Source organism: Anomaloglossus baeobatrachus, chromosome 4, assembly GCF_048569485.1.
Source record: "Anomaloglossus baeobatrachus isolate aAnoBae1 chromosome 4, aAnoBae1.hap1, whole genome shotgun sequence".
Taxonomy (NCBI): domain Eukaryota; kingdom Metazoa; phylum Chordata; class Amphibia; order Anura; family Aromobatidae; genus Anomaloglossus; species Anomaloglossus baeobatrachus.
In genome coordinates, this window is record NC_134356.1 from 263711328 (window position 1) to 263731175 (window position 19848).

General features: G+C 48.5%; 1 protein-coding gene across 1 annotated transcript in view; it reads right to left on the bottom strand.

Annotated features, from left to right (window-relative positions):
• The window catches only part of CEP83 (centrosomal protein 83), a 101995-nt gene that overhangs the window by 34790 nt on the left and 47357 nt on the right, over positions 1 to 19848 (bottom strand). The window contains exons 8-11 of the mRNA XM_075342442.1: positions 15063 to 15177; positions 8814 to 8958; positions 8569 to 8718; positions 4481 to 4556 (exon numbers count right to left, since the gene is read on the bottom strand). Coding sequence (XP_075198557.1) covers positions 4481 to 4556; positions 8569 to 8718; positions 8814 to 8958; positions 15063 to 15177 — 486 coding nt within the window. The remainder of the gene's footprint in view (positions 1 to 4480; positions 4557 to 8568; positions 8719 to 8813; positions 8959 to 15062; positions 15178 to 19848) is intronic.

Genomic DNA, 19848 nt, shown 5'->3' on the forward strand with positions numbered 1-19848 from the left:
CCAGGAGGGATGGTGAAGGAGCACGGCATGTAAGGCTCCAGCCTTGGAAATCAACCTTACAACACCACCGACACAGTGGGGTGAGAATGGACATGCCGTGGGTCCAGACGTGGACCCGCACTTCTTCAATCTCTTTCCAAAGAAAAAAAGGAAAAAATCATGAGAATGCATGTGTGGATGTATGCCTCCTGAACACAAAGCGATAAACTGGCTGTGACTGGCTCACCAGCGGGTGTATAAGCTCAGAGGGAGGAGCTACACTTTTAGGTGTAGTACTTTGTGTGTCCTCCGGAGGCAGAAGCTAAACACCCAAGGTCTGGGTCTCCCAAAGGAACGATAAAGAAAGCGGATTTTTTTTTACTGCACCGCTGGAATGGTGCTTTACATCTAAGTCCCCTGCCTCCTGTCTTACACTCACTGACGCCATATTCATCTTTTTCCAGCTTTGCTCCAGTCGGTCTCCTGTGATATATGACCAGCCGGCAGCTCCAGTGTTTCATGGAACACACCGGAGGTCACAGTTCAATACATCTCTATGGGTGCCTCATACTGGCCTTGTTCTGGCTCTCATAGAGACGCATTGAGTCCTTGTGATGTAACTTCCGGCCAGTCAGACGTTACAGTTACAAGGTGGTGCCGTGGGACCATAGTAGTATCTGTAAAAGGTGAAGCTTATGGAAGGTGAGTATTTGACGGGTGATAGAGGACAAAGATGTAAAGTACCACTCCAGCGCTGGAAAAAAAATAAATAACGCTTTCAATGTCAGCAATCATTTGAGTACAAATTAGGGAAAATTTGGAAAACACCTTTAAATAATACAGACTGATATTTAGATATGGCTATACAATGTAATGGCATATTCAGATAACAGATGACTGTTGAATGGCCATCCGTTTCTTTAAAAAAAAATAAATTGAAAAAGAAGGGAATTTTGTTTACTTACTGTAAATTCCTTTTCTTCTAGCTCCTATTGGGAGACCCAGACAATTGGGTGTATAGCTTCTGCCTCCGGAGGCCACACAAAGTATTACACTGAAAAAGTGTAACCCCTCCCCTCTGCCTATACACCCTCCCGTGGATCACGGGCTCCTCAGTTTTGGTGCAAAAGCAGGAAGGAGGAAACTTATAAATTGGTCTGGGGTAAATTCAATCCGAAGGATGTTCGGAGAACTGAAACCATAACCAAAAGAACAATTCAACATGAACAACATGTGTACACAAAAGAACAACCAGCCCGAAGGGAACAAGGGCGGGTGCTGGGTCTCCCAATAGGAGCTAGAAGAAAAGGAATTTACGGTAAGTAAACAAAATTCCCTTCTTCTTTGTCGCTCCATTGGGAGACCCAGACAATTGGGACGTCCAAAAGCAGTCCCTGGGTGGGTAAAAGAATACCTCAATAAAAGAGAGCCGAAAACGACCCCTTCCTATAGGTGGGCAACCGCCGCCTGAAGGACTCGCCTACCTAGACTGGCATCTGCCGAAGCATAGGTATGCACTTGATAGTGTTTTGTGAAGGTGTGCAGACTAGACCAGGTAGCTGCCTGACACACCTGCTGAGCCGTAGCCCGGTGTCGCAATGCCCAGGACGCACCCACGGCTCTGGTAGAATGGGCTTTCAGCCCCGAAGGAAGAGGAAGCCCCGAAGAACGGTAGGCTTCAAGAATCGGTTCCTTGATCCACCGAGCCAAAGTTGACTTGGAAGCCTGCGAACCCTTACGCTGGCCAGCGACCAGGACAAAGAGCGCATCTGAACGGCGCAGGAGCGCCGTGCGAGACACGTAGAGCCGGAGTGCTCTCACTAGATCTAATGAATGCAAATCCTTTTCACACTGGTGAACTGGATGAGGGAAAAATGACGGTAAGGAGATATCCTGATTGAGATGAAAAGGAGATACCACCTTAGGGAGAAACTCCGGGACAGGACGCAGAACCACCTTATCCTGGTGAAAAACCAGGAAAGGGGGTTTGCTTGACAGCGCTGCAAGCTCCGACACTCTTCGGAGTGAGGTAATTGCCACAAGAAATGCCACCTTCTGCGAAAGACGTGATAAAGAGACATCCCTCAGCGGCTCGAAAGGTGGTTTTTGAAGAGCCATTAACACCCTGTTAAGGTCCCAGGGTTCCAGCGGACGCTTGTAGGGTGGAACTATGTGGCAAACTCCCTGCAGGAACGTGCGGACCTGCGGAAGCCTTGCCAGGCGCTTTTGAAAAAATACTGAGAGCGCCGATACTTGTCCCTTGAGAGAGCCGAGTGACAAACCCTTGTCCATTCCGGATTGAAGGAATGAAAGAAAAATGGGTAAGGCAAAAGGCCAGGGAGTAAAACCCTTATCAGAGCACCAGGACAAGAAGATCTGCCACGACCTGTAATAGATCTTGGCGGACGTTGGTTTCCAGGCCTGTCTCATAGTGGCAATGACATCCTGAGATAAACCCGACGACGCTAGGAGCCAGGACTCAATGGCCACACAGTCAGGTTGAGGGCCGCAGAATTCAGATGGAAAAACGGCCCTTGTGACAGCAGGTCTGTGCGGTCTGGAAGCGCCCACGGTTGACCCACCGTGAGATGCCACAGATCCGGGTACCACGACCGCCTCGGCCAATCTGGAGCGACGAGAATGGCGCGACGACAGTCGGATCTGATCTTGCGTAACACTCTGGGCAACATCGCCAGAGGAGGAAACACATAAGGGAGTCGAAACTGCGACCAATCCTGAACTAACGCGTCCGCCGCCAGAGCTCTGTGATCTTGAGACCATGCCATGAAGGCCGGGACCTTGTTGTTGTGCCGTGACGCCATGAGATCGACGTCCGGCGTTCCCCAGCGGCGACAGATCTCTCGAAACACGTCTGGGTGAAGAGACCATTTCCCCGCATCCATGCCCTGACGACTGAGAAAATCTGCTTCCCCGTTTTCTACGCCCGGGATGTGAACTGCGGAGATGGTGGAGGCTGTGGCTTCCGCCCACAGCAGAATCCGCCGGACTTCCTGGAAGGCTTGACGGCTGCGCGTGCCGCCCTGGTGGTTGATGTACGCGATCGCCGTGGCGTTGTCCGACTGTATGCGGATCTGCCTGCCCTCCAGCCACCGATGGAACGCCTTTAGGGCTAGATACACTGCCCTTATCTCCAGAACATTGATCTGAAGGGAAGACTCTATCGGAGTCCAGGTTCCCTGAGCCCTGTGGTGGAGAAAAACCGCTCCCCACCCTGACAGGCTCGCGTCCGTCGTGACCACAGCCCAGGATGGGGGCAGGAAGGATTTTCCCTGCGATAGAGAAGTGGGAAGAAGCCACCACTGAAGAGAGGTTTTGGCTGCAAGGGAAAGAGAGACGTTCCTGTCGAGGGACGTCGACCTCCTGTCCCATTTGCGGAGAATGTCCCATTGGAGTGGGCGCAGATGGAACTGCGCGAAGGGCACTGCCTCCATTGCTGCCACCATCTTCCCCAGGAAGTGCATGAGGCGCCTCAAGGGGTGTGACTGACCCCGAAGAAGAGATGGGAATGCATGAGTGGATGTGTGCCTCCTTCCACACAAAGCATAAAACTGAGGAGCCCGTGATCCACGGGAGGGTGTATAGGCAGAGGGGAGGGGTTACACTTTTTCAGTGTAATACTTTGTGTGGCCTCCGGGGGCAGAAGCTATACACCCAATTGTCTGGGTCTCCCAATGGAGCGACAAAGAAAGACCAGAATAAGGCTGGAGTCACACTAGCGTATGGCATCCGATGCAAGCGTGAGCCGAGTGTCATGTGACTGTGACCGGATCTTGCGATCGGGTCACAGCTGTGAAGCTGAGGGTGGGCGCTGCGGAGGAGAGGGAGGGGTTAAATCGCCCATCTCCTCCATTGTCAGCCTGTGCGTATATCGCACTGCGCTGGGATAAGATCCGAGTGCAGTTCGATGTATCTCGCACCCATACTCTTGAATGGGTGCGAGTGACACGGCTCTCGCAGAAAATTGCAACATGTTGCTACTTTTCTCGCATCCAGATTCTGGATGAATAAAAAGCTGACCAACTGCTCGCCCTCATTGACTAACATTGGTCAGAGTGCAGTGCAAGATTTTCTCGCATTGCACTCGTCAGTTTTTCACGCTCGTGTGAGCGTGTCCTAAGACACACAAAATCATCCCCAAAAAATGTGGATCCCACCCTGCCCCTCAATAAAAAAAAAAAAACATAAAATAAAAAATGACATGTCGGTTTTGAAATTAAAAAAAATGAGAAAAAATGATGCTTGAATATATTTTTTTACCGAATTGGATTTAATTTTTTTTTTTAGTAGAATGGAATTTTCACAGACTTGGATATATCCTGTCTGAACAGTGTTGGGACATTCACATATGAAAAAATGCTAAATGTATAGAAACCTCTGCCACTGTAATCTCATAGCAGACAGTAGAAAAAAAAAAAAAGTTTACTCTTGAATCTTCTCATTCAGTTTTCGACATTAGGTATTTGCATAGAACCTTACTTACCCGTTTTAAGTCGACTTCTCCAAGTTTCTCTTTCTTAATTTGTTCTGCATATGTCAGTTGCTGTTGGAGCTTTGACCTAATTCGGGGAAAGTAAAATAATAAAACACAATGACAAAATAGCTGCAGATCCCATCAACCATACACGGCAATGTAAAATACATTACACCCATTCTTTTGTTTGGGACCGGAGCTGCCAGCAGGTTTTTGCACCCCCATCTGAGAGCAGCATAATGTAGAGACAGAGACCCTTATTCCAGCAGTGTGTCACTTACTGAGCTGTTTACTGTCATTTTGTTAAATTCCATGTCACCCCTGCTGCAGATCTAGCAGTTACACAGAGCTCATGAATATGCTGGACTACCTCTAATGATAATTACTGTTAATCATCAGCAGATTATCAAAACTACACTAAGCAGTCCAGTAAGTGACACACCGCTGGAATTAGGCTCTCTGCCCCTACATTATGCTGCTCATATGACAGATTCCCTTTAATGCTAGTTTCATTAAAGGGAAGCTGTCTCTCTGGCTTTTCCGCATATTAACTAACATCACCACCTTTAAACCTTGTTACAAGTCATCTAACCAGTACTGCAAATCTCAAATCTGTGCAGTTGAAGCAAAGTCCTGTAATGCGCATGTGCCAGCTTCATTCTGGAGTCACCGGCTCCGTCAGGGGGCAGAGCGAAGCATGCCTGTGCATGGCTACACTTCTACTGCACAGACTTGAGATTTGCAGGGCTGGTTTTATTATGTAGGAAACATCATCCAAGTCGATAAAGATGGGAGGGTCGTCAATTATTTGGGGAAAAGGAAGCACCGAGTATAGACTTGGAACATCCATCAAACCAGACTGCACAGATGGAAAATTATAAAAGGTACTTTCATTAATTTGTGAAGGGCTTAAACATATGTTGCTGGATTCATTGAGGGCTTAAAAGGTGGTGCTTTTAGTTTTTATGGGGAAAACCTGGTAACAAATTTCCCTTAAAGGGAACCTGTCACCAGATTTTTGAGTACTAAACCAAAACTAGTGCCTTAAGTAGCACCTCTGCTGCATTCTATAAAGGTGCATGTTGTCCCCTGACTCCCTGTAGATCCCACAAATAGCTTTATAAAATATCCCACCATGTATGCTAATCCTTGGGTCTGGTCTGAAGGGCGTCCTAGGTTGCAGCTCCTGTTTCTCCTCTCCGCGCTGATCACTGTCGTCCTTTGATGATTGACGTGGATAACGCAAGATATTGCCCAGTGATGTGGATGACGTCACCTGCGTCATCCACATACCTAGGGTAAATCCCACAACTGTGCAGAAATCTCGCCGATTCACATGTGCGCACCTAAGTTTTCGCCTATGCCCGCAATAGGGCAGAGCGTAGTGCATCTGCGCGAACTGCCAATGTCTTTGCGCAGGCATGAGATTTTGCCCGGCTACACAGGTGAATCATCAAAGGAGGATGATGATCTGCGCCGAAAGGTGTGACATGACCCACAATGTAGGACGCCCATCGGACCGGACCCAATGATTTACACACATGGCAGGAGATATTTGTGGGGTCTACAGGGGGAGTCAGGGGACAACATGCACCTTTATAGAAAGTAGTACAGGCGCTGCTTAAGGTGCTAGTTTTGGTTTAAAACTGAAAAATCTGGTGACAGGCTCCCTTTAAACTTAATTGCAGCTATTAAATTTATGAGTGAGAAGCTCACCCTAATGACTGGACTAGGGGCAAACCACTGCAGTAAAAAAAAAAAAAGAATTGTGGGTACAGGGGAAGCATGGAACTTAAGGTATTGGGACAAAGGAAAAGGGATAGAAACAGCACAAACTAGGAGAGGTAATAGAGGCTTTAAAAAGTGGGCACATTAGTACCAACGCTTGTATGCAACCTGTCTCCTCCCTACATCTGTGACCTAGTCTCCCGGTACTTACCTGCACGTAACCTTCGATCCTCACAAGATCTCCTTCTCTACTCCCCTCTCATCTCCTCTTCCAACCATCGCATCCAAGATTTCTCGCGTGCCACCCCCATACTCTGGAATGCTCTGCCTCAACACATCAGAATCTCGCCTACCTTGCCAAGCTTCAAAAGGAACCTGAAGACCCACCTCTTCCGACAAGCCTACTACCAGCCATAACCCTGTCTCATACAGCGCCACACAATCAGCTCTACCCTAACCTACGGTATCCTCACCCATCCCTTGTAGACTGAGCCCTCGCGGGCAGGGACCTCTATCCTCCTGTACCTGTCTGTGCCTTGTATTGTTTATGATTATTGTACGTGTCCCTATTATGTATACATTTTTCACACGTAAAGCACCATGAATTGATGGCGCTATAATAATAAAATAATAATATTTACCATATGGTAAAACTGACCTGGCAGTATGATTCTTGAAGTGTTATTTTTTTCAGATTTTACCAGTCCCCTTGAAGCTGAACAGTCCGATGCTTCAGCACCACTCTGAACAGCAGAAATACTGATCTCCTGTGAATGCCAGCGTTCACAGGAACTACGTCATGACAGTGGCAGGGGTCATCAGCTGAATGATGGGCTCCCAGCCGGTGCACGTTAAATCCCGCTGTCAGAGATTGACAGCTCGATATAACTAGTTAACAGGTGCGGGTGGATATCCAATCAGATTAGCCGACATCTGCAAGGAAACATGCGGGCTCGCCGTGTGAACCCATGTTAAAGGGACATACACGACCTATGACATATTGGTACATCATAGGTTGTAAAGGGATTAAAGGGAACCTCTGTTTAAGCTCACAGTGCCCACATCATGGGCAGCAGGAATCAGAGCCTGACTGTGCAATTTTAGATAAGTATGTTGTACTCAAACCCTGCGGTGCTTCAGGGAGACATAGGGCCCAATTCATCAATTGAGATGGTGTTTAAATTCACTTTTCTTTTTTCTTTGGCATGTTATTTTTTTGAGCCAATTCATTCAAAATGTCATACAAGGTCTGCGAGTTTTACACAAAATAAAAAATGCTTCCCCCCTTTTCCCTTTTTACAGCAAAAAGTCATATGTTCCACTAAAGTGTCACAAAACTTTAGATGTACATAATGCGACTCCGGGAAGAACTGCAGTACATTTTCTAAAAAATTAAATGACTGAAAAGTGACAATTGATGAATCATCAAAAAATATTTGGAAACCCAAAATACCCCATGTATACATATGAGAGAGACCTGTCAATCAACTTGAGACAGGCAGGAAGAAGTCAACCGGGGCCTGCTCAAGACCAGTCAGCACTCTATCACACCCGGCGGGCTTTTTTTTTTTTTCAATATTAAACAATAGCAACAATTAGAATCAATAAGTATCATCAATGTCCACTAAAGACAGTTCATTGTCTGATTGTAAAGTGCTGCGGAATATGTTGCTGCTATATAAATAAACTTTATCATTATTATTGTCTGACTTTAGATCAATATAATGCAGTTTCATAATTCAAATAAACAATCAATACAGAACTATATCTATACACTCACTACTTACAACCTCATACACAACACACAATCATGCTGATCCCCATGCCCGTTACCCATCCAGGTGGCTTTATAAACTAGGTTTTCTCCAAAACACGGCATGTGTCAGAGTAACACATACCTGATGTGCAGTCGCACAGCCAGACTCTAGTTGAAGCTACCGTGGTTCGGGCGCATGATCTAAGGATAGTGTCCCTTTAGCTGTCCAAGAGTATCTCCAAAAGGTTTATTAGGCTGGGTGCCCATGATCAGGGTTTGCAGCGTTTTGGATGCAGCGTCTTTTCGCTGTGCCCAATATGCTGCAGTCTACAATACAAGCACAGTGGATGGGATTTCTAGAAATCCCAAGCCCCAAGCCCATTGTGCGTGTACGGCCCGCAGTGGAAACTGACTTGCAGTGCAGCTTCTCAAGCTGCACCATGTACATTTTTTGCTGTGGAGTCACAAGCATTTTCCGTAGGTAGAACACAGTGACAGACCGCAGCGTCCCAATAGTGGGCCATACCCTTATAGTAGTGATCTTTCATACTGAACGCCAAGGGTGATGGTAATAATAACAATAGACATATACACTACATTAAATCTGACAAACCTTAAGCTCAAAAGCTCTCGTCTAGTAGACTCCTCTGCTAACTGAGCAATCCGCAGTTTTTCTTCATACTGACTGATTTCTGAATGTTTCTGTTGCTCTTGCTTCTCTTTATACTTTTCGAGCTCACCTAGTCTGTTTTCCAGTTCAAGCCTTAAAATGTAAAAAAAAAAAGAGTTCTAATAAATGACAAGGGAACAGAACAGATAGGCTATAGTGAAGAAAACGGAAACATATTCACAACCCACCTTTCATCCTGAACTGTGGCAATTTGCTGAAACCCGGCTTCTTTAGCTGCCTGAACTTTACGTATTAATTCCCGTTCCTTTTCAGCCAGTAACTCTTTCTGGTGCTCCATTGATGCTTTAAGGATTTCATTTTCAGTCTCTAATACTAAGAATTCAACATAATATAATTAATAAAGCCATAAAAGAAGGGAATTTTGTTTACTTACCGTAAATTCCTTTTCTTCTAGCTCCTATTGGGAGACCCAGACAATTGGGTGTATAGCTTCTGCCTCCGGAGGCCACACAAAGTATTACACTTTAAAAAGTGTAACCCCTCCCCTCTGCCTATACACCCTCCCGTGCATCATGGGCTCCTCAGTTTTGGTGCAAAAGCAGGAAGGAGGAAACTTATAAATTGGTCTAAGGTAAATTCAATCCGAAGGATGTTCGGAGAACTGAAAACCATGAACCAAAAGAACCATTCAACATGAACAACATGTGTACATAAAATAACAACCAGCCCGAAGGGTACAGGGGCGGGTGCTGGGTCTCCCAATAGGAGCTAGAAGAAAAGGAATTTACGGTAAGTAAACAAAATTCCCTTCTTCTTTGTCGCTCCATTGGGAGACCCAGACAATTGGGACGTCCAAAAGCAGTCCCTGGGTGGGTAAAAGAATACCTCGATAAAAAGAGCCGAAAACGACCCCCTCTTACAGGTGGGCAACCGCCGCCTGAAGGACTCGCCTACCTAGACTGGCGTCTGCCGAAGCATAGGTATGCACCTGATAGTGTTTCGTGAAAGTGTGTAGACTAGACCACGTAGCTGCCTGACACACCTGCTGAGCCGTAGCCCGGTGCCGCAATGCCCAGGACGCACCCACGGCTCTGGTAGAATGGGCTTTCAGCCCCAAAGGAAGCGGAAGCCCAGAAGAACGGTAGGCTTCAAGAATCGGTTCCTTGATCCACCGAGCCAAGGTTGACTTGGAAGCCTGCGAATCCTTACGCTGGCCAGCGACAAGGACAAAGAGCGCATCTGAACGACGCAGGGGCGCCGTGCGAGACACGTAGTGTCGGAGTGCTCTCACTAGATCTAAGGAGTGCAAATCCTTTTCACATTGTTGAATTGAATTAGGGCAAAATGAAGGTAAGGAGATATCCTGATTGAGATGAAAAGGAGATACCACCTTAGGGAGAAATTCCGGAACAGGACGCAGAACCACCTTATCCTGGTGAAAAACCAGGAAGGGGGCTTTGCATGACAGCGCTGCCAGCTCCGACACTCTACGGAGCGATGTAACTGCCACTAGAAATGCCACCTTCTGCGAAAGACGTGATAAAGAGACATCCCGCAGCGTCTCGAAAGGTGGTTTCTGAAGAGCCGTTAGCACCCTGTTAAGGTCCCAGGGTTCCAGCGGACGCTTGTAAGGTGGGACTATGTGGCAAACTCCCTGCAGGAACGTGCGGACCTGCGGAAGCCTGGCTAGACACTTTTGAAAAAATACGGATAGCGCCGATACTTGTCCCTTGAGAGAGCTGAGAGACAACCCCTTGTCCATTCCGGATTGAAGGAATGAAAGAAAAGTGGGTAAGGCAAAAGGCCAGGGAGTAAAACCCTTATCAGAGCACCAGGATAAGAAGATCCTCCAAGACCTGTGATAGATCTTGGCGGACGTTGGTTTCCTGGCCTGTCTCATGGTGGCAATGACATCTTGAGATAACCCTGAGGACGCTAGGAGCCAGGACTCAATGGCCACACAGTCAGGTTGAGGGCCACAGAATTCAGATGGAAAAACGGCCCTTGTGACAGCAAGTCTGGGCGGTCTGGGAGCGCCCACGGTTGACCCACCGTGAGATGCCACAGATCCGGGTACCATGACCGCCTCGGCCAATCTGGGGCGACGAGAATGGCGCGACGACAGTCGGACCTGATTTTGCGCAGCACTCTGGGCAGCATCGCCAGAGGAGGAAATACATAAGGCAGTCGAAACTGCGACCAATCCTGAACTAATGCGTCCGCCGCCAGAGCTCTGTGATCTTGAGACCGGGCCATGAATGCCGGGACTTTGTTGTTGTGCCGTGACGCCATGAGATCGACGTCCGGCGTTCCCCAGCGGCGACAGATCTCTCGAAACACGTCTGGGTGAAGAGACCATTCCCCCGCGTCCATGCCCTGACGACTGAGAAAATCTGCTTCCCAGTTTTCTACGCCCGGGATGTGAACTGCGGAGATGGTGGAAGCTGTGGCTTCCACCCACTGCAGAGTCCGTCGGACTTCCTGGAAGGCTTGACGACTGCGAGTGCCGCCTTGGTGGTTGATGTATGCGACGGCAGTGGCGTTGTCCGACTGGATCCGGATCTGCCTGCCCTCCAGCCACCGATGAAAGGCCAATAGGGCTAGATACACTGCCCTTATCTCCAGAATATTGATCTGAAGGGATGACTATCCGAGTCCAGGTTCCCTGAGCCCTGTGGTGGAGAAAAACCACCCCCCACCCTGACAGGTTCGCGTCCGTGGTGACCACAGCCCAGGTTGGGGGTAGGAAGGATTTTCCCTGCGACAGAGAGTTGGGAAGGAGCCACCACTGAAGTGACGTCTTGGTTGCAAGGGAAAGAGAGACGTTCCTGTCGAGGGAAGTCGACCTCCTGTCCCATTTGCGGAGAATGTCCCACTGGAGTGGCCGCAGATCGAATTGCGCGAAGGGCACTGCCTCCATCGCTGCCACCATCTTCCCCAGGAAGTGCATGAGGCGCCTCAAGGGGTGTGACTGACCCCGAAGAAGAGATTGCACCCCTGCCTGCAGCGAAAGCTGTTTGTCCAGCGGTAGCATGACTACCGCTGACTGAGTATGAAACTCCATCCCAAGGTACGTCAGTGATTGGGTCGGTGTCAACTTGGATTTTGGGAAGTTGATGATCCACTCGAACTGCTGGAGAGTCGCCAGAGCGACGGAAAGACTGTTTTGACACGCCATCTGAGAGGGTGCCCTGACCAGAAGATTGTCTAAGTAGGGAATCACCGAGTGGCCCTGAGAGTGTAGGACCGCCACAACAGATGCCATGACCTTGGTGAACACCCGTGGGGCTGTCGCCAGGCCGAAAGGCAATGCCACGAACTGAAGGTGTTCGTCCCCGATGGCGAAACGCAAAAAGCTTTGATGTTCGGATGCGATCGGCACATGGAGATAAGCATCCTTGATGTCGATCGATGCTAGGAAGTCTCCTTGTGACATCGAAGCGATGACCGAGCGGAGAGATTCCATCCGAAACCGTCTGGTGCTCACATGTCTGTTGAGCAGTTTGAGGTCCAGAACGGGACGGAACGAACCGTCCTTCTTTGGCACCACAAACAAGTTGGAGTAAAAGCCGCGACCATGTTCCTGGGGGGGAACAGGGATCACAACTCCTTCTGTCTTCAGAGTGTTCACCGCCTGAAAAAGTGCATCGGCTCGCTCGGGGGGCGGAGAGGTTCTGAAGAAACGAGTCGGGGGACGAGAGCTGAACTCTATCCTGTAACCGTGAGACAGAATGTCTCTCACCCATCGGTCTTGAACATGTGGCCACCAGGCGTCGCAAAAGCGGGAGAGCCTGCCACCGACCGAGGATGCGGTTCGGGGATGCCGAGAGTCATGAAGAGGCCGCCTTGGAGGCATTGCCTCCGGCGGGCTTTTGGGGGCGCGGCTTAGCCCGCCACGCATAGGAGTTCCTCTGGCCTTTCTCCGGCCTGCTGGACGAAGAGGATTGAGGCTTGGCGGAGGGACGAAAGGACCGAAACCTCGATTGTATTTTCCGTTGCTGAGGTCTCTTCGGTTTGGACTGGGGTAAGGAGGAGTCCTTTCCCTTGGATTCCTTAATAATCTCATCCAATCGTTCGCCAAACAAGCGGTCGCCAGAAAACGGCAAACCGGTTAAGAACCTCTTGGAAGCCGAGTCTGCCTTCCATTCGCGCAGCCACATGGCCCTGCGGACTGCCACAGAGTTAGCGGATGCCACCGCTGTACGGCTAGCAGAGTCTAGAACTGCGTTCATGGCGTATGAAGAAAAAGCTGACGCCTGAGAAGTCAAAGACGCAACCTGCGGAGCAGAATTACGTGTGACCGCATTAATCTCAGCCAGACAAGCTGAGATAGCTTGGAGTGCCCACACGGCTGCAAAAGCCGGGGCAAAAGACGCGCCCGTGGCTTCATAGATGGATTTCACCAGGAGCTCTATCTGCCTGTCAGTGGCATCCTTTAGCGATGAGCCATCTGCAACCGATACCACAGATCTAGCCGCCAATCTAGAGACTGGGGGATCCACCTTGGGACATTGAGCCCAACCCTTAACTACGTCAGAGGGGAAGGGGTAACGTGTGTCAGTAAGGCGCTTAGTAAAGCGCTTGTCCGGAACCGCTCTGGGCTTCTGGACAGCATCTCTGAAGTTAGAGTGATCGAAAAACGCACTCCGTGTACGTTTAGGGAACCGAAACTGGTGTTTCTCCTGCTGAGAAGTCGACTCCTCTACAGGTGGCAGCGGGGGAGATATATCTAACACCTGGTTGATGGACGAGATAAGGTCATTTACTATGGCGTCCCCTTCAGGTGTATCAAGATTGAGAGCAACGTCAGGGTCAGAGCCCTGAGCTGCTACGTCCGCCTCGTCCTCCAGAGAGTCCTCAAGCTGGGAACCCGAGCAGCGTGAAGAGTGACTCAGAGAGTTTTTCAGCAAAAACGGCAAACTCTGTCCCTGCCGCCTGGACAGGGAGAGCAGGGGGGTCTACCTGAGCCGAGGGGCCCACTAGTGACCGAGGCTCCGGCTGAGCAAGCAAAACAGGGGTTGAGCATTGCTCACAGTGAGGGTAGGTGGAACCCGCAGGTAACTTAGCCGCACAAGAGGTACAGGTCGCAAAATAACCCTGTGCCTTGGCCCCCTTGCTCCTTGTGGACGACATGCTGTTGTCTCCTAGGAGAGTGATCACTGAGGGTATATGGGAAAGGGTATACAGCCCGACCGAACAGAAATATATAAATATATAGTATCTATTCCGGCACCCTAAGGGGACCAGCACCGGGTGACCGGTGTGGCTTACCGACCGCTAAAAAGCAGAGCGTGTGTCCTCCAGATTCCCTGCCTTAGGTCTCCCAGCGTTGCAGAGCTCTTTCCTGGAAATCCTCCACCGGCAGAATGCCAAAAAAATGGCTGCCGGAGCTCTCTGGGGAGGAGTGGGGCCGTGGGCGGCGCTAGAAAAGTGCGGGAATCTGGAGTCCCCACAGTGATCAGTGAGGGGGGAGGAAACATCCAGGATGCTCCGGCCCTCACATCCGACGTCAGGTCGGCAGTCCCGCCCTTACCCCTGATAGACAGGCCCGGGGGCGGGAGTTTTGCTACTAGGCCGCAATTGAAGCCGGGGACTAAATTTAAGACCGTGGCCGACAAGCAGGCGCGGTCGGCGCGGAAGTCCGCCGGCCGTCACAAATAAGCAGCTGCTGCAGCGTCCGGGATGAAGGCGCTCCATGCACATCCCCCATGGGGACACAGAGTACCTTAGTGATGCAGGGCCCGGTCCCTGAGGATAAATAGACTCCTGTCCGACAGATTCCCACAGGGGCTGCGGAGGGAGCACGGTCCCAGTGAATGGATGACCGCTCAGGATCCCACTTCTCCCAGAGCCGCTAAGGGATGGTGAAGGAGACGTCATGAGGCTCCGGCCTTTGCACCCGCAAAGGGGTACCTCAACCTTAACAGCACCGCTGACGTAGTGGGGTGAGAAGGGAACATGCCGGGGGCCCCGTGGGGGCCCACTTTTCTTCCAACCGATATAACTAAAATGAGAATGCATGAGTGGATGTGTGCCTCCTTCCACACAAAGCATAAAACTGAGCAGCCCGTGATGCACGGGAGGGTGTATAGGCAGAGGGGAGGGGTTACACTTTTTAAAGTGTAATACTTTGTGTGGCCTCCGGAGGCAGAAGCTATACACCCAATTGTCTGGGTCTCCCAATGGAGCGACAAAGAAAAATATAAAAATACTTCAGTAATACCGAATTATGCTAAAAGGGATGCAAACGTAAATATATCTACAGTAAAAATGAAGATACAAAGCGACAGTGAAAAATGAGAAAAATGGCTATCATGCCTTCAAGGAACTGATAATCCGACACAGCAAAATCTGATTTTATCAAGTCTGTGTGGAGTATAAAATTCTCTACTCATGGCCACGGGGTTAATTAGGGCATACAGAACTGAGACGGTAAAAACAGGAAAGAGTCAAAATAATAAAATAAACTTTATTACCATCAAGTTGACCTTGAAGCCGGTCTTTGTCTTTTTGAGCGTCATGTTTGGTTCTTGTAGCTTCTAGTTTGATATTGTCAATTTCAATTTTCTGGGAATGTTTGAGCTCATCAATCTGAGGTTAAGAAAAAAAATTGCAACAATATTAAAAGTGGAGGATGAGCATTGGCTGACATACAATCATCCGCTGCATGATCCAGAAAAGATGAGGGCTTTGGCCATGAAAGGGACCAGGGGTGATGGGACAAACCTTTTAAAACTTGCAAATGCAGATAAATGCTGAAGAGTAATCTGTCTGGTTGACAAGTAAACCACACGACAGAAGACCCAATGCAGAAGGGTTGTTTTGGGGGGGGAGGTGCCTGGTGTCCTCCTGGTTGCCTACGTTTCTGGAAACAACATTCATCCAACACATTATTTATTGGAGGTGCACTCTAAATGATTAATTTAGGACATTAAAGGCCCTGTCACACACAGAGATAAATCTGCGGCAGATCTGTGGTGTCAGTGAAATTGTGGACAATCAGTGCCAGGTTTGTGGCTGTGTACAAATGGAACAATATGTCCATGATTTCACTGCAACCACAGATCTGCCAAAGATTTATCTCTGTGTGTGACGGGGCCTTTACAGTGGGTCCCACATCACTCTTTATGCCTATTGCATATCCTAGCAATCAAACAAAAAAAATGTTTTAAAGTCAGCTCGTCCCATCCATTCATGGAGCCGTGCAGCGAATTGCAGCAGTGTCAGCCGAACAATATAAGCAGAGGGAGGGAATAATCCGGCAAGTGCGCTTCGGACCTACTTGTCCTTATTCATTGTTTGCGCAATATGTTGTCCCCTAGTCTATTGATATATGAAGATCTAGTCTATTCATATATGACAATAAAACACATATGGATAATTGGTTGCAGACTGAGTTTTTACAAGTGTGGTCACACTTAGGGGTACTTTGCACGCTGCGACATCGCTACTGCGATATCGTCGGGGTCGAATCGAAAGTGACGCACATCCGGCGCCAATAACGACGTCGCAAAATGTAAAGCCTAGATGCGCCGATAAACGATCGCAAAAGCATCGAAAATCCGTGATCTGTGTAGCGTCGGTCATTTTCATAATGTCGCACCAATAGGAGATACGATGTTGTTCGTCGTTCCTGCGGCAGCACACATCGCTGTGTGTGAAGCCGCAGGAGCGAGGAACATCACCTTACCTGCCTCCACCGGCAATGCAGAAGGAAGGAGGTGGGCGGGATGTTTACGTCCCACTCATCTCCACCCCTCCGCCTCTATTGGCCGCCTGCCGTGTGACGTCGCTGTGATGCCGCACGACCCGCCCCCTTAGGAAGGAGGAGGGTCGCCGGCCAGAGCGACTTCGCAGGACAGGTAAGTGCGTGTGAAGCTGCCGTAGCGATAATGTTCACTACGGCAGCTATCACAAGATATCGCATGTGCGACGGGGCGAGTACTATCGCGCTCGGCATCGCATGCTAGCGATGTCGCAACATACAAAGTACCCCTTAGTGTATTTGTTGCAATCATGCTATTAAAGCGGATTCCTTTTCCTCCACATCTGTTGGCGATAGATTTAAAATGAGGAGTTATATCAACTGTAATACCCAAAATGTAATTTATCTTATGACTTGCATGATGTGCAATCTACAATATGTGGGTTGCACATCTGGACTGCTTAAAGGTTAGAATTCGTAGAAATTTGTCAGATATGGCACAAACACTCACGGTCAAATGTTCTGTGATAACTAAACATTTTTCTGCAGTGCAAAATGGTGATACCAGCATATTTAAGATTCAGGGAATGGAAAAGGTTACATTATCGATACGATGTGGAGATATTGGGAGGATTCTGCTTAATCGAGAATCCTTGTGGATCTATTGTCTGTATACAAGAATACCACAGGGCCTTAACAAAGACTTGATATTATACTTCATTATGATTGAATTATTAATATAATATGGTTGGATTAATTATGTGATAGGCATTTGGGTATATACTGATATTCTTAAATTTATATATTGGGGATATTACTAGGATATGTCAAGGGATCCTGTTTGATTGGCTATTGATTGACATGTGACAGACAGGATATGATGTAAAACACTGAGAACACATGGTTTCCCTCATACAATGAATAAGGACAAGTAGGTCCAAAACAAGTTTGTGAGAACTAGGACATTCCTGATCATTGCGTTTTCTATTTTATATAGACTGAAAGTTTCTTAAGGATTTTCTAATAAAATCGCATTTTTATGGAACCTGGATACCGGGTTATACCCTCCCTTTGCGTATATCCTTGCAATATGGCATAAAATGTCCAACATGGGACAACGCCTTGAAGCATGTTCGAATTATGAAATCTAGTAGTTGACACCTAAACAGTGTCACATTCAGTATACATGCCAGAAATCCCGAACAACTTAAAGGGGTTCTCCCAAGAAAAAAAACAAACAAAAAAACAAAACTGTGATGAAATAAATAATGCATATTTAAATATAAAACATTTTTCTAAATACCTTTATTTAGCAAAAAGGTATGCTTTATGTAGGATGAACAGAGCGAAGAACAAGACAGATGCACTAAAACTGTCAGGCTGACTGAGATGGATGTTCATGATTCTCAGTCATCTAAAGAAGGTGTTTATCTTCTAGTCCACTCCACTAAGTGTCCAGTCAGGCTGACTGAACAGACAAATGTGCATTGCCAATGCCTGAATGACAGATCAGACATACAGTTAGGTCCAGAAATATTTGGACAGTGGCACAAGTTTTGTTATTTTAGCTGTTTACAAAAACATGTTCAGAAATACAAATATATATAATATGGGCTGAAAGTGCACACTCCCAGCTGCAATATGAGAGTTTTCACATCCAAATCGGAGAAAGGGTTTAGGAATCATAGCTCTGTAATGCATAGCCTCCTCTTTTTCAAGGGACCAAAAGTAATTGGACAAGTGACTCTAAGGGCTGCAATTAACTCTGAAAGCATCTCCCTCGTTAACCTGTAATCAATCAAATAGTTAAAGAAGGGAATTTTGTTACTTACCGTAAATTCCTTTTCTTCTAGCTCTTATTGGGAGACCCAGACGATTGGGGTATAGCTACTGCCTCCGGAGGCCACACAAAGCACTACACTAAAAAGTGCAAGGCCCCTCCCCTTCTGGCTATACCCCCCCGTGGTATCACGGGTTCTCCAGTTTTAGTGCCAAAGCAAGAAGGAGGAAAGCCAATAACTGGTTTAAACAAATTAACTCCGAGTAACATCGGAGAACTGAAAAACCGTTCAACATGAACAACATGTGTACCCGCAAACAACAAAAACATCCCGAAGGACAACAGGGCGGGTGCTGGGTCTCCCAATAAGAGCTAGAAGAAAAGGAATTTACGGTAAGTAACAAAATTCCCTTCTTCTTCAGCGCTCTATTGGGAGACCCAGACGATTGGGACGTCCAAAAGCTGTCCCTGGGTGGGTAAAGAAATACCTCATGTTAGGGCTGCAAAACAGCCCTCCCCTACGGGGGTGTCACTGCCGCCTGCAGGACTCTTCTACCTAAGCTGGCATCCGCCGAAGCATAGGTATGCACCTGATAATGCTTGGTGAAAGTGTGCAGACTGGACCAGGTAGCTGCCTGGTACACTTGTTGAGCCGAAGCCTGGTGTCGTAATGCCCAGGACGCACCCACGGCTCTGGTTGAGTGAGCTTTTAGCCCTGAAGGAACCGGAAGCCCCGCAGAACGGTAGGCCTCTAGAATTGGTTCTTTGATCCATCGAGCCAGGGTGGCTTTAGAAGCCTGCAACCCCTTGCGCGGACCAGCGACAAGGACAAAAAGTGCATCGGAACGGCGCATGGGCGCCGTGCGGGAAATGTAGAGTCTGAGTGCTCTCACCAGATCTAACAAACGTAAGTCCTTTTCATACCGGTGAACCGGATAAGGACAAAAGGAAGGCAAGGATATATCCTGATTAAGATGAAATGAGGATACGACCTTAGGGAGAAACTCCGGAATGGGGCGCAGCACTACCTTGTCCTGGTGGAACACCAGGAAGGGAGCCTTGGATGACAGAGCTGCCAGCTCAGACACTCGCCGAAGCGATGTGATCGCAACGAGAAAACGCCACCTTCTGTGACAGGCGAGAAAGGAAACTTCCTTCAGAGGCTCGAAAGGCGGCTTCTGGAGAGCAACTAATACCCTGTTGAGATCCCATGGATCTAACGGCCGCTTGTACGGGGGTACGATATGACAGACCCCCTGTAGGAACGTGCGCACCTTAGAAAGACGTGCTAGACGCTTCTGAAAAAACACGGATAGTGCCGAGACTTCCCCCTTAAGGAAGCCGAGCGACAAGCCCTTTTCTAACCCCGATTGCAGGAAGGAAAGAAAAGTAGGCAATGCAAATGGCCAGGGAGACACTCCCTGAGCCGAGCACCAGGTTAAGAAAATCTTCCACGTTCTGTGGTAGATCTTAGCAGAGGTGGACTTCCTAGCCTGTTTCATGGTGGCAACGACCCCTTGGGATAATCCTGAAGACGCTAGGATCCAGGACTCAATGGCCACACAGTCAGGTTCAGGGCCGCAGAATTCCGATGGAAAAACGGCCCTTGGGACAGTAAGTCTGGCCAGCCTGGTAGTGACCACGGTCGGCCGACCGTGAGATGCCACAGATCCGGGTACCACGATCTCCTCGGCCAGTCTGGGGCGACGAGTATGACGCGGCTGCAATCGGACCTGATTTTTTGCGCAGTACTCTGGGCAAGAGTGCCAGAGGTGGA